General features: G+C 45.6%; 2 protein-coding genes across 4 annotated transcripts; one reads left to right on the forward strand and one right to left on the reverse strand.

Moving 5' to 3' along the window:
* The first annotated feature begins 884 nt into the window (after positions 1–884).
* Positions 885–4,731, forward strand: LOC119270517 (protein IRON-RELATED TRANSCRIPTION FACTOR 2-like). Of its 3 annotated transcripts, XM_037552520.1 has the most exons (5): positions 885–1,477; positions 1,578–1,913; positions 2,651–2,823; positions 3,569–3,690; positions 4,125–4,731. In XM_037552520.1, exons 1-4 carry the CDS (start codon positions 1,172–1,174, stop codon positions 3,657–3,659), a joined length of 906 nt encoding a protein of 301 aa, XP_037408417.1. In that variant the 5' UTR covers positions 885–1,171; the 3' UTR covers positions 3,660–3,690; positions 4,125–4,731. The 3 variants fall into 3 exon arrangements, with proteins under 3 accessions (XP_037408417.1, XP_037408418.1, XP_037408419.1); XM_037552521.1 differs by lacking the exon at positions 3,569–3,690; XM_037552522.1 differs by lacking the exons at positions 2,651–2,823; positions 3,569–3,690 and having other exon boundaries at positions 888–1,477.
* Positions 4,732–11,002: 6,271 nt separating this feature from the next.
* LOC119270519 lies at positions 11,003–12,610 on the reverse strand. Its single transcript, XM_037552523.1, has one exon. It carries the CDS (start codon positions 12,348–12,350, stop codon positions 11,130–11,132), a length of 1,221 nt encoding a protein of 406 aa, XP_037408420.1. The 5' UTR covers positions 12,351–12,610; the 3' UTR covers positions 11,003–11,129.
* Between the last annotated feature and the right edge of the window lie 2,642 nt (positions 12,611–15,252).

A 15,252-nucleotide genomic window follows, 5' to 3' on the forward strand; every position in this document is an offset into this window, starting at 1 on the left:
CAGCCGCACCCTTCCCCTGGCGCAGCCCTCTTCCTCCTCCAACACCTCATCCTCCTCCGTAGTGCTTGGCGAAGCCCTGCCGGAGAACCACGAGCTCCATCACCACCACGCCGTCGTAATGTCGGAGTTTTCCCTCAACTTCTCCTCTCACCTTGCTGGATCAAGAAGGAGGAGACGTCTCCCAACCGTACGTGTGTTGAACGCGGAGGTGCCGTCCGTTCGGCGCTAGTATCATCGGTGATTTGGACCACGACGAGTACGACTCCATCAACCCCGTTCACTTAAACGCTTCCGCTTAGCGATCTACAAGGGTATGTAGATGCACTCTCCTTCCCCTCGTTGCTAGATTACTCCATGGATTGATCTTGGTGATGCGTAGAAAATTTTGAATTTCTGCTACGATCCCCAACAAAGCCCCCGGGCTGTCTGGTCTCAAACCTTGTGGACGATGTAATTCCTTTTTAAGCCAATAAAGCTAGCCATGATGGCCTTCCCTTAAAAAAAATATTGGGCGTGTGATGTTGAAGCCATGGAATTTTCTATTCTATTCTATAAAAAGGATGCAAGTTGATCAATTAATGTATAACAAATCTAGCCATACAAAGTATGTGGCCATACACAAAATTCATCTACACACGGCAAATACATATATGCAAGACCATGAAATGATTTGTTCATTTTGGTTTTCTTCATATCAACAAGATTAATTATTTCACATGGATCTTGGAGCACCATAAGGTAAAACCCTTCACTTTGTTCTTAACTTTTAGATTGCAGACTTAGGCATCCACATTAGTTAGCTAAACTAAAATTCGTTATCTAGAAAGTCGCATTTGACACTGACGTCCCCTCATCTCTGGCCCTATATAAATGGGAGGTCACCACTCCGGAACTGGCTCAAGCAGCTGTCCATACATCAAACCTGCCATGAGAAGTAGTTAATGCTAACCATCTCTCAATAAAATTCCATTAGCTTAGAGGGTCTTCCCCTACTACCAGGCTACCACTACCGCTTCCTCTAGAGTCTCACAAAGAATAACGCCATTAATTAGGAGCCAGATAGCTCGCTGGTTAGGTGGCTAATTAAGCTAGGTTGTTCCACCATCACCCCTAACCTCTCCACACGAACTCGACCGAGCAGAATCTAGCTGCTGCGAGCTGCCGGCCTGCAATGGGGCACCAGCACCAGATGTTCGAAGACCCGTTCGCGAGCAGCATATCGTCGCTGGAGGCGGACATCTTCTCCGTCGCCGCCGGCCACCACCATCCGCAGTGGCCGGGCCTCGACCACGACGTCCCGTTGGCGCCGGCTGCCAACAACGGCACATCGTCCGGCGGCTACGGCTCCCCCGGTGGCGGCGACGGCTCGGGCTCCCACCGCAAGATCAGCCACAACGCGTACGAGCGCGACCGCCGCAAGCAGCTCAACGAGCTCTACTCCGACCTCCGCTCCCTCCTCCCCGACACCGATCACACGGTAATTAAATTTCTCACTCAAACTAACTCATCAGCCTTCCTCTGAGCTACATGTTAGAGATTCCGTTCTGAACGTCTGTTGGATTTCTCTGGTGTTGCAGAAGAAACTGAGCATTCCGATCACGGTGTCGCGGGTGCTCAAGTACATCCCGGAGCTGCAGAAGCAGGTGGACGGACTGGAGAAGAAGAAGGAGGAGCTGACGCGCGCCAACTGCAAGCCCGGCGTGCTGACCATGAAGGAGAACATGGCTCCGATCGTGTCCGCCACCTGCCTCGATGACAGAGAAATCATGGTCCAGGTCAGCCTGGTGAGCACCATGGCCGGAGTTCTGCCCATGTCCAAGTGCATCAAGGTGCTGGAGAACGAAGGCCTACGCCTCATCAGCTCGTCCACTTCCGCGTTTCACAACAGGACGTTCTATAGCCTCCATCTTCAGGTACACATCAACAGATGCATCTGCCTTTAGCTCCTGTTGTTCTCATGTCATCGATGCTTGTGATTTGATCATTTTTGGATTCTTTTTTACTTGGCTTGCTTACCACGTATGCCATGTGGTTGCTTATGATTTGATCTTAACAACTAGTAGTATATAGTACTTGACGAGCTAAAACTCAGCAAAGCACTTCTTTTCCTGCGATGTCGACTGCCGTGGGTCCACATAAAAGGATAAGGATTTATCAAAATCTAAAGAGAACATGAATTTGGGGACATTTATTTTGGATATATATGCAATATGTAGGATCTTGCCATGCCGTACACTGGATTATCTAGCATAGAATTAGAACTATTTTGATTTAATCCATAAAGGTAAAAACATTATGGGCATTTGTAAGCTCGTTAACTTATTACAGTATGACTTGCTTGGGTGCATGCTCCCCCTCATAAAAGATTATGATTGTTAACTCAGATCAGTGGTGGAGATTATAGAGGCCATCCATTGAGTTAAAAATTGTAGCATAGTACAACGAACGGCAAATGGTACATTTTGTTTACCTTGACCGGCACATGCAAGGATTAAGCCAATGAAACGAATATGTACAACGCATCATTAGTTTCAATCGGACAACAAAGGGACTCTCCTAGTGCTAAAATGGTCCCTCTAGCTATATATTGTGTGGATTCCACAAAACCCTAGTCATTCGAGGTTGACCGGTTCCATCTTTCGAGCTTCAGAGGGTTTATACTACTACCGAAGTGTCAACATTCATTGGTGATCAATCTTTACACCCTTGGCAAAGAGCACGACCGAGGTCCCTCTATTTCAGTCATTTGTTTGGTGTTTTGGACATGAAGAACAAAGCACTTGGGTGGACGAGGTTGTTGCTTCTTCCTCCTAATTCAGCCAGGTCAGTTGATACTAGACTAGATCTAGGTATACTATTTTTTCTAAAACGGGGGCAAAAGATATTCCTCGTCGATTAATCAAGTAAAAAAAAATTGCCCAATTAGTTGGCAGAAAACCGAACGAAAACCGTGATCTAGGTACTAGGGGGTGGCTACACCCACATAGATCTTTGTTAGCCTTGGCTTTTGTCTCACATCCTTTCCAGCCCCAACTTAAAAGGGGTTACATCTGGACTTATGTCAAGGCACAAGAAAGAGATATGCCATGAGGAGACACAAAAACTCATGAGATGGCGCCATGATTGCGTGGCCAAGCGGCTCCATTAAGCATGAGACCTGTTCGCCAACAAACAGACATGGTCCAAGTTCAACTGACCTTCATTTGTGAAGGACCATGTGGCCCAAGTTTAGTTGTGTGGTGAAATCAGTTCCACATGGCAATTGTAGAGAAAGTTTTTTTTTTTGGGAAAACTTTCAGTCTATTCATCTTCAATCATGATAGTACAACGAGTACTAGAAATAATAAAAATACATCAAGATTCGTAGACCACCTAGCGACGACTGCAAGCACTAAAGCGAGAAAGTTTGACCGGCATATATACTCTTGTCTACCAACCACATATAGCATTTATGGGTTAACCCTTTTAGAGCATCTTCAATGGCAACCCGTAAATTTCCTCATGCATCCATGTTTGTCTTCGGTTTGCGGGAAAAATCACGTCCGTACCGCACCGCGGACCGCTACAGGCCCGCGCTGGATGACTTCCGCTGTCCGAACATCATGGTCCGGACGCATGCAGGAGGTTTGCGGGTCGGCGTTGGAGATGCCGTTACATGAAGCGATGATGAAGCTGCAGTAGCGGCGATAGGTATGTATGGTCCGTCTAATAGATGGGTAGAACGTTGAATGAATTTGGGCTAGAGTTTTACACAAGTAACGTCCTCTTTTTTAAGACAATGACGTGTACTCTCACACAACCGAATGCATGGACACTTATTCGAATCCTTTTACCTCAACCCCACAATGAGTATCAATAGTACAGATGGAAAATGCCTATCCAAATAACTATTTATCAGACCTTTATGCAAATTTCTCCGCCAAAAGAAAAGAATCTTCATGCAAATATGCATGCGTTATCCACTTTATTTGACAAACTGAGCAGTAACGCTATAAATGTGTCAAAATTATATATGAATACTAAAAGTGTGTACACTTTGGCATTAAAATCCAGGCTGCATGCACCAGACGGCAATTTTATATCAAAGAACTTACAATGCCATCTTATTTTTTGTATTGAAACAGAGAACCCAACGGACGATGAGCAAGGAGTGTCCGGCATTTTGTGAAGAACTGGAGAACGCCCTGACGCAAAAGGCAGGACTACGTCTACATCACCACCAGTAGATCATATGTAGCATAAGAATGGTGTATACTGTGGTGTTTAACCACCATGAATCAAAATACATGCATGCCATAGATATAGGGCAAATACACAAGATAAATAGTACTGCTGATATGCATGCATGATCGTACGTATAATGCAGCGTGTTTCATATATAGTAACTATATGCGATTGTATATACATTTCTGTGTATCTCAACTGTATGCTGAAGATAACTAGTAAAACAGATATATCGTACTACCTCTGTTCCAAAATATAAGAATTTAGGAACAGAGGTAGTGGTAGAAATAAATGTAGAGGTTGGCACAAAGCAGTCGCACTGTGATGAAAGAGTACTGACAATCCCCATAGTGCTTGTTTCGATGGCGGGCGAGTGCAGTGGGTTTTCTGGCAGTGCTTTGAACTCGCTGCCGCGTTTTCTTTTCTTCCTCAACTGTTCTGGAACACTATATATATGTATTTCTGTTGTTTTTCAATGGAAAGGGGTACGCCCGGTTCAAAAAAAAATGATTCATGTATACATAAATATATGAGGCTCTTTTCACTATTTTAACCTTGTTAGAAAACTTTAGCACAAAATAAACTCCTCATAAATTTATTTCACGATTTGACCCTTTTGATAACGCCACAAGCCGTGACGTTTCTGCTCCCCTTCATAAATAAGTGGCAAATGTGAAGAAGCTACTTGAAACGCCACTAACAATGGCGTTTGATATTTGGGCAGCAACGCCACGCCCTTTGGCGTTTCCAACAACACCACACACGCTGTCATTTTTGCCATGCCACATAGTGTGTCGACCAGACTAGCAACGCAGGTGGGTTTGGCGTTTCTAGGTAATTCAGCAACGTCACATGTCATGGCGTTTCTGAAAATGATCACATCGTGAAATAATTTTGTGAGGAGCTTATTTTGTGCTAAAGTTTTCTCACAAAGTCAGAACAGTGAAAAAGGCCAATATATGAGAAATAAGGATGATTTGCCTCCACTGCTCCACAGTCCACATACACACCCTGCCTTTACATAAACTATCCAGCAGGGTCCGCTCCAGGCACGCAAATGTCGACATCCTGTGTACCACGGAACTAATCTATCACCTGGTGTCAGTGAGGGCAATGGTGGTTTTAAATATGGTAGTGTCATGCGTTTTGTGTCACCGTGTGCTCATCTTGTGTAGCATGCATGCATCTGCCAACTGAGCACATGGTGGCGAGGTGAACCTCTCTCATCAGCCGTCTCTAACAGCTCGATCGAGCTGACCGTACTTGCTTGTAGAGTGGTAGTACGTTCTGTCTCTTGTTCTGCAGTACTGTTGTACTACTGACCTGTACTTCTGGAGCTGTCAACAGAAAATAAAAAGGACACTGAACCTCAAGGAGAGGAACAGGTGCCGTTTGAAATCCCCGCACGGCCCAGTTGTTTGTGGCAATGAAAGGCCGCCTGTGGAAGGAGGCGGGCCGGGTGACAAGGCCTGGTTAAGTTTCTCCACAGAGCAAATCCTTAGAAAAGAAAAAAATTGTGGAGAGAGCATGCGTCCTTGTGTGTTTTCTCTACTATCTAAAAGAAATGTAATGTTCCGTTTCCCCTCTTACGTCGTCGTTTCGTCCGACCTCGTACGTCCCGCACCAAGCCTTCGCCCGCCGGTTTTTTTGGGTGCATCTCCGATTTATTTCCGTCTGACTCCCACTCCTGGTCCCCTAGGACGCAGTCCACGCACCCAGTCGATCGCTACCCATCTCTCCCTGCCTCCCAACCTAGGGTTCCCAAACACCGCCCTCCGCCGCGTGTTCCTCCGCCACTCTCCCCACGCGCCGCGCCGTGGGCACCATCGCCGTCTGTCTCTCCTGCCCAATCACTTGCCGCAACGAGTCACGCCGCCTCCTCCATGCCCGTCACCTTCTGTCGGCCGAAGATAGCCACAACGCCGATGAGTGAAGGGGGTGGTGCCGTCGGATCAGAGACACCGGGCGGTGGTGACAATGACAGCGGCCGACAACCTATGGGGATTAGCAGGACATGAGGGCACACGATAGGCAGCAGCGCACAATATCCATGTTCAGAAGTGGCGGTTTGGTGGTGACAACAGATAAAAGCATCAGTGATGTGTTTCGGCTCTTGGCTTCCTGCACTGTTTGACTTCAGTTAAGTACTGCCGCCGCGCTACTTCTTATGTGAAGGTACTGCTACTACTGCAGCGACGGCCAATGAGGTAGAATCGTGGCTGCAACTTGGCGAGTTAAGTAGTGGCTTAACTAAACCTGCAATCTTGCAAGAACTGTTATTGATTTTTCAATGACCAAGCTGTGGTTCTTTGATTTTGATTGTACCTATATTCTCGTTCTCTATTATACCTCTGAACAAATATTAATCTAGGAGTATTTCCTACAGAGATCAAGCAGAACTAATCTACCGAATTCAGATAACTCTGTGCAACAGTGTGTTACCAACCATAGAAAGAGTGAGCCCATTAGGTTTTCCTGTGATAAAATGGCCTGAAGATTACAGTTTCAATTTGTTATTCCAGTCTAACTCAGGTGTTTCATAGACTTTCAGAAATATCTATTCTTGAACTTCACTGAAGTGGGCTTCCTTCTGAGAAAAAAAGTACCAATGCAAAAATGATTTACTTTGATCAGTATTCGCAAAAAAATTACTTTGATCAGGGAAGAGGAGGCAGTGAGGGGAGTGAGCATGGTGACGGGTTGCTTTGGCGTTCTCTTGCACGGGGATAGGAAGCTGGAGTAATCCAAGACCAGGTATGTCCCCATTGCTCTTAGGAAGGATACTACATTTTTTAAGTCGTTTACTCTTACCACTCGATCACGGTTTACTATTACTCTAGGTGAGAACTGAGATTTGCAATTTTGTTAATCTTCCTAATGTTGCTCGCATAGACATAGTGGCCAAGATGGGACATTTTATCTTCCTAATGTTACCGAGTCAGATTAAAGATGGGACATTTTATCAGGTGTTGCTCGGATGAGAGTGACCGAGTGAGAGAGAGGTTTGCTATACCTTGTATCTGAGCTAACATCATTTGATTTAATTGTTGCTTTTGATCATGCGTTCAGGACTAGCCTACAGCCAGGAAAGAACCTGAACCCCAAGGTGAGGGCATCCTGTCTGTTTCCCCACTTATTTATTTTTTCTTGGGGAATTTCGATAAGGCGGTGCAGGTCGTTGAGGTGATATGTGAGTTGGATAGGCTGGCATGTAATTGGTCTGACAGCGCCTCGTGGTCTGATCTCCGTTCTTGTTTGCTTCAAGTACGCATCGTTGTGCTGGTATTTGCGTTCCAGAAGTGGGTTTCTTGCTTCATGAGATTTTGCTTAGTTTCTATTTTTGTATTTCAGAGTGACGTAGCGGAGACAATTAATAACTCTGGGATGATCGTGAACCCTGAGGGTCGTTAACTATTGTTACATAAGATACATTGATCTTTCACGTTAAGTCTTGCACATAAGAAAAATCCAGGCGGCAGTTTCACGTATATGATTGTTCAGATGACGAGACAGACAGTTTCGTGAATTAGACATCTGCACGTATAAACAATACCAGCAAAGTCAATATCCTTGGTTTCGGTGTTATTTCTTCATTTTAGAACCTTGACCATATATTCCACCAGATGCATTACTTTGTTTCCCAGAAACTCTACCGTTAGCTATTGGTTGTTGAGACAGCAGCTTCATTAGCTTTCTTTACCAAAGACTGTTTTTGTTTCATATTCATGCATAAACTTCTCTAAGTGTATTTTTTTTAATTCTCTTAGTATATATATGATATATCCCCTTGAAATGAAATTTGATTAATTATATTTTTTCAAAATACTCAGACTTCTTGTACTAAAATGTTTCTGTTGTATTAATTACCTTGTTACTCAAATTCCATGATGTTGTACTAATTTTTGCCTTGTTAACTATTCAGTAGGAAGGAGGGGCTCGGTGTTTAAAAAAGAACAGAGAGAATTGTGCTGATCAGGAGAAGTTAACTCAAAATCCAAGATGTGACCTTCACATAGCTCACAAACTTAACCACTATTTGATTCTTGGTAACATTGTACGGGACACATAACATCCAGTTGTATAACTGTATAAGTAGGGTGTACTTGATACCTATGTTGTTCTTTGTTAACTTGTTCGCTGAATATTTTTCTTGCGGGATAAGCATCCGATCTATTCATCATCTTTCAAGACAGTACAAATAAAATATTACAACCAGATCCGTAGACCACCTAGCATTGACTTGCTCACTGAATTAATTTGTTTAAATTATGTAGGATGAAATTTTATTCTATTTTTTATAAAGGGCGCTTTATCAGAATTCAGTTATTGGTTTCAAAGTACTTGCTTAGATTTGGGAACAAAGAGTGATTTAGTTGTATAAAAGGCTCGGCGATGCTGCATTAAGATAATTCATCTCACGTGCACATGCATCCTCCCAAATATATATGTTTGTCACAGTTAATGTTGAATCACTACTAGAATATTTACACACCCGTTGCAACGCACGGGCAATTTCCTAGTCTTTAAAAAAAACCATGTCCTTGTGCTGTCCTCGGAAATATCTGGTGCTCCGGAGCACCCAGCTCGCGTGCGAACTCGTCTGTTAGACCTCAGATCCAAAGGCTCCCATGAGATGATGAACACTTTTGCAAACAAGTCCTTGAGAAGTCTAAAAAATATGCACAAATACAACAGCTACATTAGCTTTTTAGATGCCGGTCCGGGAGCCTGTATCACGGGAGCACCGTTGCCTCGGTATCACAGGATACTCTCCCGGCTGGGATTTTTTTTTTTTTGCGGGTGTCTCCCGGTTGGGATTGGGGACATGGCATCAAATCGCGACAAGTTCATCGGCTCAATTCCCTAAGGTTCATCAACTAAAAAATGAAATAAAGTTTTGTTAGTCTAGCGATGCACTTTTAAGGGTAGAAGTAATTATCAATTTTTTCAGAGCACCACATGCTTTTTTCTTCTTTGTGTAATCATTCCTAGGGAACCAAAATTGCTCGGTTCAAGTCATTTGACATGATTTTAGGTTTGCAGGGCCCACAAGTCAGACCACCCTCGTCACTGACTTGACAGTTGACATGACACGCCGTGCTACTGTCTGCACTTGACAACTACTCAAGACAGTGGGAGTGAGAGCAACTCCAACCGTATAGACAAAACAAATTGCCCAATAGACGGATCCATTTTCAATTTCTGTCGGTTTTGTGTATGCTTGAACCCATTTCAGTTTTAAATTTAGGTTAGATTTGGATCCGATGCGGAAAAAAGCGGGCGTTTTCCGTGTTCTCTTCGTTCGCCTCTGTCCGCTGCATGCTGCGTGTGGCGCACTTACCATCCACTCACATAATTTTTTTCTCTCCTCCTTCTCCCTCGCCATGGCGCCATTGACGCTTGCGAGCCACGCAACTGCTCTCCCCAGCCCCGTTCGCCCGGCCGCGTGCCGCGTGCCCCCCGCGCCCAGCCATTGCACGCCCTCGCCCCCGTGCCCGACCTCAAGTAGCATGAGCAGGTGGTCGCGGCCTCCAAGCGCGCGTCGTGCACGCTCGCGTGCGTGCAGCTCGTCTTCGCCATGGCCAACATGCACTGACGCCATTCCTCACTGCGAAGTGCGAACTACCCTGCCTGCTACGTGTTTGCCGAAATGTCGAGACAAACATGTCACAAAATGGGTCGGCCCCCATCGAACGCACCGGGCGACCCAAATGAAAAAGCGGACAACTGTATGTGTGGAAGAGCTAGAGCCAGCGCCTCCATTGCTGCCTTGCACCAATCTCAGCCTCGATCCAACGAATTAGGCAGTTCTCTTCTGCGGTTCTGCCTTCCCTTGAGTCAGCTTCAGTCTTTCTTCTTTTTTTTTTGCGGGTAGAGTCAGCTTCAGTCTGCCGGTTCCTGTCTGCCCATCCAACATTTCATTTCGCGGGAACGGCGGGACAGTTTTGATAAAAGCACTAATTATCGTATCGGCGTTTCTCAATCTCAACAACACGTGCGTGGAAAACCCATGGAAGTTGCAAACAAAAAGGAGAAAAACGTCAGGCACAAGAGCTGCTACGTTGCCACTTCTTGTGAGGAGAAGTGGTAGAACACAGCAGGTGTCGGTCGCGTTCATGCACGGACGTACGTCGACATCAACGATTCGCGTACGTGGAAGCGTCTGTTCCATGAGTGAAAAATCCCGAGTGCTCACACCTAATCGCCCGCAATTTATATCGTCGGTCAAGAAAGAAGCTAAACCAAGGTGTTCCTTTGCTTCTGGAACAATGCTATGGGTGGGAGCGGGACCATCCATATGATAGGAGCAAGAATTTGTCAAGAAAAGCAGCATACTTGAGTACCCAAGCCAACTATTTCTGCAGTGATATAACTAGTTTCACAATGATCTATCTCAGTGTTCTTCAATGATCAGTGATCTGCAGCTTTTCTGCAAGTGTTCACACTCTCTCCTCAAGAAGGTTCAGAGGAGATCTGACCAAGCAATCTTGCCTAGCCGGCTGATGCCCACATGAAACTCCATTCTACTCCACATGTTACTCTTGTTAGCAAGACATATCACATGTACTGTGGGAGTCTGTAATTGAGTGCAGCAGCGCCTTTGCAGGCAGACATCAGATTTTCCTCACTCTGAATAACCGCAGTTTTTATACAGAACACTCTGCATAACTGTAGTCTTCTTCAGAAGAAAGAAGGCTCTGCTTGCGCAGGACACACGCAAAACTCCATTCCACTCCACAAGTTAGTCTTAACGAACGAAGCAAGCCAACAACGACGATGAACAATCAATACCTTTGCAAGAAGAGATCAGATTTTCCTCACTCTGAATAATCGTAGTAGGTCTCTTCACAACACTCTGAATAATTCTAGTCTTCAGAACACTCTCTGAATGTTTGTAATTTTCTTCAGAAGAATGCTCTGCTTCCGTAGAACACCCTCGCCCCGTCCTTCCTCGCCTCTGCCTCCGGCTTCTTCTCGTCCCTCTGGACGACCACCCCGGCGCTGCCGTCTCCATCGAGCTCCATCGGCAGCTTCATCGCGCCCAGCGACTCGGTGAACTGCTGCATGCTCTTCACGTACATCTCCATGATCTGCCGCTGCATCGCGCTCTGTTCCGCCTCCATGTCGATGACGTCGCCCGTGGCCATGGGAGACTTGAAAACGCCGACCTTCTCCTTGCCAGACGCCGCCCCTCCGTTGGACGTTGGCGTGTCCGGCGCGCCGCTGCACATCGGTGCCGACACGGTGGCCTCGTGGGCGCCGTCGTGCCGATGCGGCTTCTCTGTCGCCGCCGAGGAGGAGACATCGATCGCCCTGTCGTCGCTGGTCGTGGTGGTCGTCGAGGCGTTCTTGCTTCCGTCTGAGCACACCGGCATCGAATTCTCGCCGCGTGGGCTCGTGACCATCTCCATGGCGTCAAACGGCGCCACCCCGAGGTGCAAGAACGGCAGGTACTGGACGGCCATGTCGTCGTTCTCTTTGGCTGTGTTGAGGTCAGGAAACTCGATACCTAGGTAGTCCACCGGCGGCGCTGGGGGCTCGAGGATGACCACCTCCGACGTGATCGACGGCTCCGCCGCGGCGCGGTCCGATGGCCCCGCGATGCACGGGTCGCCTCCGCCGGAGCGGAGGGCGAGGGACAGGCTCACCGTGCCGGCGGGCGAGTGGGTGAGATCCGTGGACGACAGGGAGAACTCCCGCCGCTCCATCTCCGCGCCGTCGGTGGCCGCGACTTGGGCGAGCGGCACGAGCGTGAACCCGAGGAGCTGGTCCTCGAGGACGCTCTCGGCGCAGCTCCGCATCAACACTTCGCACTTGAGCGCGTCGGTGCCGAGCCTGCCCCGACGGACGCGCAACGGCGGAAGGCGCTCGTCGAAGCGCGGACTGGCGCCGCCCCTGGCAGCCACGCGCGTGGAGAGCGCCGGCGCGTGGCCCGGGCTGGACGTGAGCGAGAAGCGCGCGTACACGTCCTGGTCCGCGTAGATGCAGATGTTGTGGATGCCGCGCGCGCCGTGCACGTACACGTCCAAGAAGCACCCGCCGCCACTCTCCTCGCCGTCGTCGTCCTCCAACCCTCCGCCGCCCCCGACATGATCCGGCACGTACCGGAATCTGGCAGGCTCCATTATCGACCGACTCGCCGGAACGGAACCGGTCGATCACTAGACGATCATCATGGACCTTAGATTTCTAGTGTGTTTCTTGCTTGCAGTTGAAGACAGTTTCTCACTAACCCTTTGGAATTGTTAGGACTTTGAGGAGGGGGAGAGAGTAGGTGGTGGCCGGCGAGGGAGGAAAAATGGAGCCGAGTGCACACGGTGCATCATTCATGTCCACTATGTGTGCTCTTTACCCGTTGCTTGTTGTCCACACCCTTGCACCGCAATTCTTGGCCTCGGCGGGTCAGCCACGCATCGGCCTCGCCATGGCGCCATCGTGTAGTAGTTGTTGCTGCACTTGTTTATCGATCACCAGGGAAATGCAGACGCATGATGGCTCAAGAAAAAGAAAAGTATAGCTGGGCGTGTCCACATTGACGAGGGATGACTTGACAGCAACATTTCTGGGGAAATTCAGCAGTAAGCAGTGTCATGGGGTCGTGTCAACTGTCCAAGTTTCACAGTGGAAAGGGGACAGTTCACATCGGTCGGTGGTGCATAGCCATGTTTCTCTTAGCTCTGTTCACATGGTAAGCCATGATTACGATTTAGTCCTACAAAACTTCCAATGGTTTCGTTTAAAATATTTCAGTATTTTCCTTCTTTAGATATAACTTCCTAGCATTACCGAGTGGGAGGTTGCTCTGCTCTCATCTTGTGCAGGCCTAGTTTTATTTTCTATTTCAACTTAAGCCCAATGAGGTAAAATGGATGTACCATTGGATTATATCAATTATTGCGTAATATTGGTACATCAAAAATATATCCAATTGTTATATTCAAATTTATCCAAATTGAAATAAAAATTATTGATTTGTCAGATTTAATTTCATAAATTACAAAAATATTAATGGTTCGAGCGTTACTGATTTTTTCTGTTAAAATTCAAATTTTTTGTGACAATCGGACATGTTATGCAGGATAATTTTGTATAAATAAAATTATCTTTATTTATTGGGTTTCACATCATTCAGAAACTAGATATGATTATCATTCCCGAAAATTATAGATATACAGATATTAAAAATATTACTTATTGCGTATTGATAAATATTTCAACAGTTGTGACAAACATTTATAAGATAAGAATACCGATTATAATCATAAAAGTATTTATTTTTACAGCTATGACTTGCAAGAGTATTGTATTCTTATTGATATTTGATTATATTAATAATAAAATATTTCAATTATTTATGCTAAACTTTTTTACTTATTTATGACTTACTTGATAACACAATATATTAGTTACTAACTTTCCTATCACATTTAGCACAATTAGCCACATATATTCTATTGCTAAATTTAAGATACAATATTCATTGTTGTGATTCATGTATTTATTTATTGCAAAATACACTTTCGCCAAATTGAAATCGTATTACATACTTGAAGTTATATCGGCTTATTTTTCGTAACAGTTCATTTTAGATGCTAGTAAGAAACCTTACATTGAATTGGCTTTACTTCAGATTTAAGGAAAAAAACACCAAATTGTGCCCCTTTGTATATTTTTTAGTTTCGTTCCCTTTGTAAATTAATGTGCTTCACTAGATGTGTTATCGTGCATTATATGTGTTTGATTTTTCTTAGTATCCTAATAAAAAATTCTAGAACATACTTGTCTAACAAATATCTTGACATAGCTCGTAGAATGTCTTCTAACTTAAGTGTAATAAATTGAAATCATATACTAATAAACTGAACCGAGTGCACACGGTGCATCAACCAAATCCACTATGTGTGCTCTTTTTCCGGTACTTCTTGTAAAACCCTTGCACCACAACTCTTCCACGGGTCAGCGGCGCATCGGCCGCCTTTCGCCATCGAGTAGTATTGTTGGTGCGCTTGTTTATCATCGAGTAGCTGGGTCTCTCTACATTGACAAGGGATGGCTTGATACCAACATTGTCAAGAATTCACACTATGCAGATCAGTGCTATTAAGACACATCTATCGCATATCGTAGCATTATACTATGCACGATAAAGGCATCATATACGTTATAAAAATATATCGTGTCTCTGAAAATAAAATGTGTGTGATGGAAAATACATCGCGCACAATTGGGTAAGGAGAACTGTGTGTGATTCCTTGGACACAATTCTTCTCAAAGAAGCGTGTGTAATGAACTGAACTATTGCACATGTTTGGCGAAAAGAACCGTGTGTTCTGCATAGCACAGGGACAGGGTAGTCTCTAATTTCATGAACTATCGCACACATGATTTTTTGATACACCGTTTGCGATTTATAACAGACTGTTTGTTTTGATAAATCATGAGATATATTTAACATCGCAGACAATTACGCCTAAGAAGGCGTGTGTGATAATGTTCACAGAGATTCAAATAACCAAAGTTTCCCCCACATCACACTGGCCTCCTCGCATAGCTACCGCATGGAATATTTAAGAACACGCATACAACTCGAAATGATAAACTAACAGATGTTCATAGGTTCAGAATTATACAAAATATTTACAACATAGCATAAAAAGAAGCTAGGCATATGCATATAAAGTGATCACCATCTACCACTTGTTGGCATCTTTGCAAGCGTTGCAGATGCTGCGATGCGACCCATCAGCATCAAGGGGAAAGAGACATGTCCTCGTGTTAATGACCCATGAGCATCAAGCTAAAGGAGACACGTCCTCATGTTAACTATCCACCCATGTGCTCCAGGCTACGTTTCTTGCTCAAAACGTAACCCACCATATTGAGGATGCACAAGGGAGAGTCATCATGCCTTTGGATGCCTAGAGTTGTGTCTCGGGCCTCAATGGCCCCATCATTGACCTTACTTAGCTTCCCGCCCCAGCCGTCGGCTCCTTGACCGCCGGCTCATCAGTGTTTGCGCCGATGTGT

Source organism: Triticum dicoccoides, chromosome 3A (assembly GCF_002162155.2).
Source record: "Triticum dicoccoides isolate Atlit2015 ecotype Zavitan chromosome 3A, WEW_v2.0, whole genome shotgun sequence".
Lineage (NCBI taxonomy): Eukaryota > Viridiplantae > Streptophyta > Magnoliopsida > Poales > Poaceae > Triticum > Triticum dicoccoides.

Excerpts from the sequence above, each read along its gene's own strand:
- LOC119270517 (XM_037552520.1), top strand. The coding sequence starts at position 1,172 with ATGGGGCACCAGCACCAGATGTTCGAAGACCCGTTCGCGAGCAGCATA. Across the intron at positions 1,478-1,577 it reads TCCCCGACACCGATCACACG|AAGAAACTGAGCATTCCGAT; the intron begins GTAATTAAATTT and ends CTGGTGTTGCAG. Across the intron at positions 1,914-2,650 it reads TCTATAGCCTCCATCTTCAG|AGGGTTTATACTACTACCGA; the intron begins GTACACATCAAC and ends TTCGAGCTTCAG.
- LOC119270519 (XM_037552523.1), bottom strand. The coding sequence starts at position 12,350 with ATGGAGCCTGCCAGATTCCGGTACGTGCCGGATCATGTCGGGGGCGGC.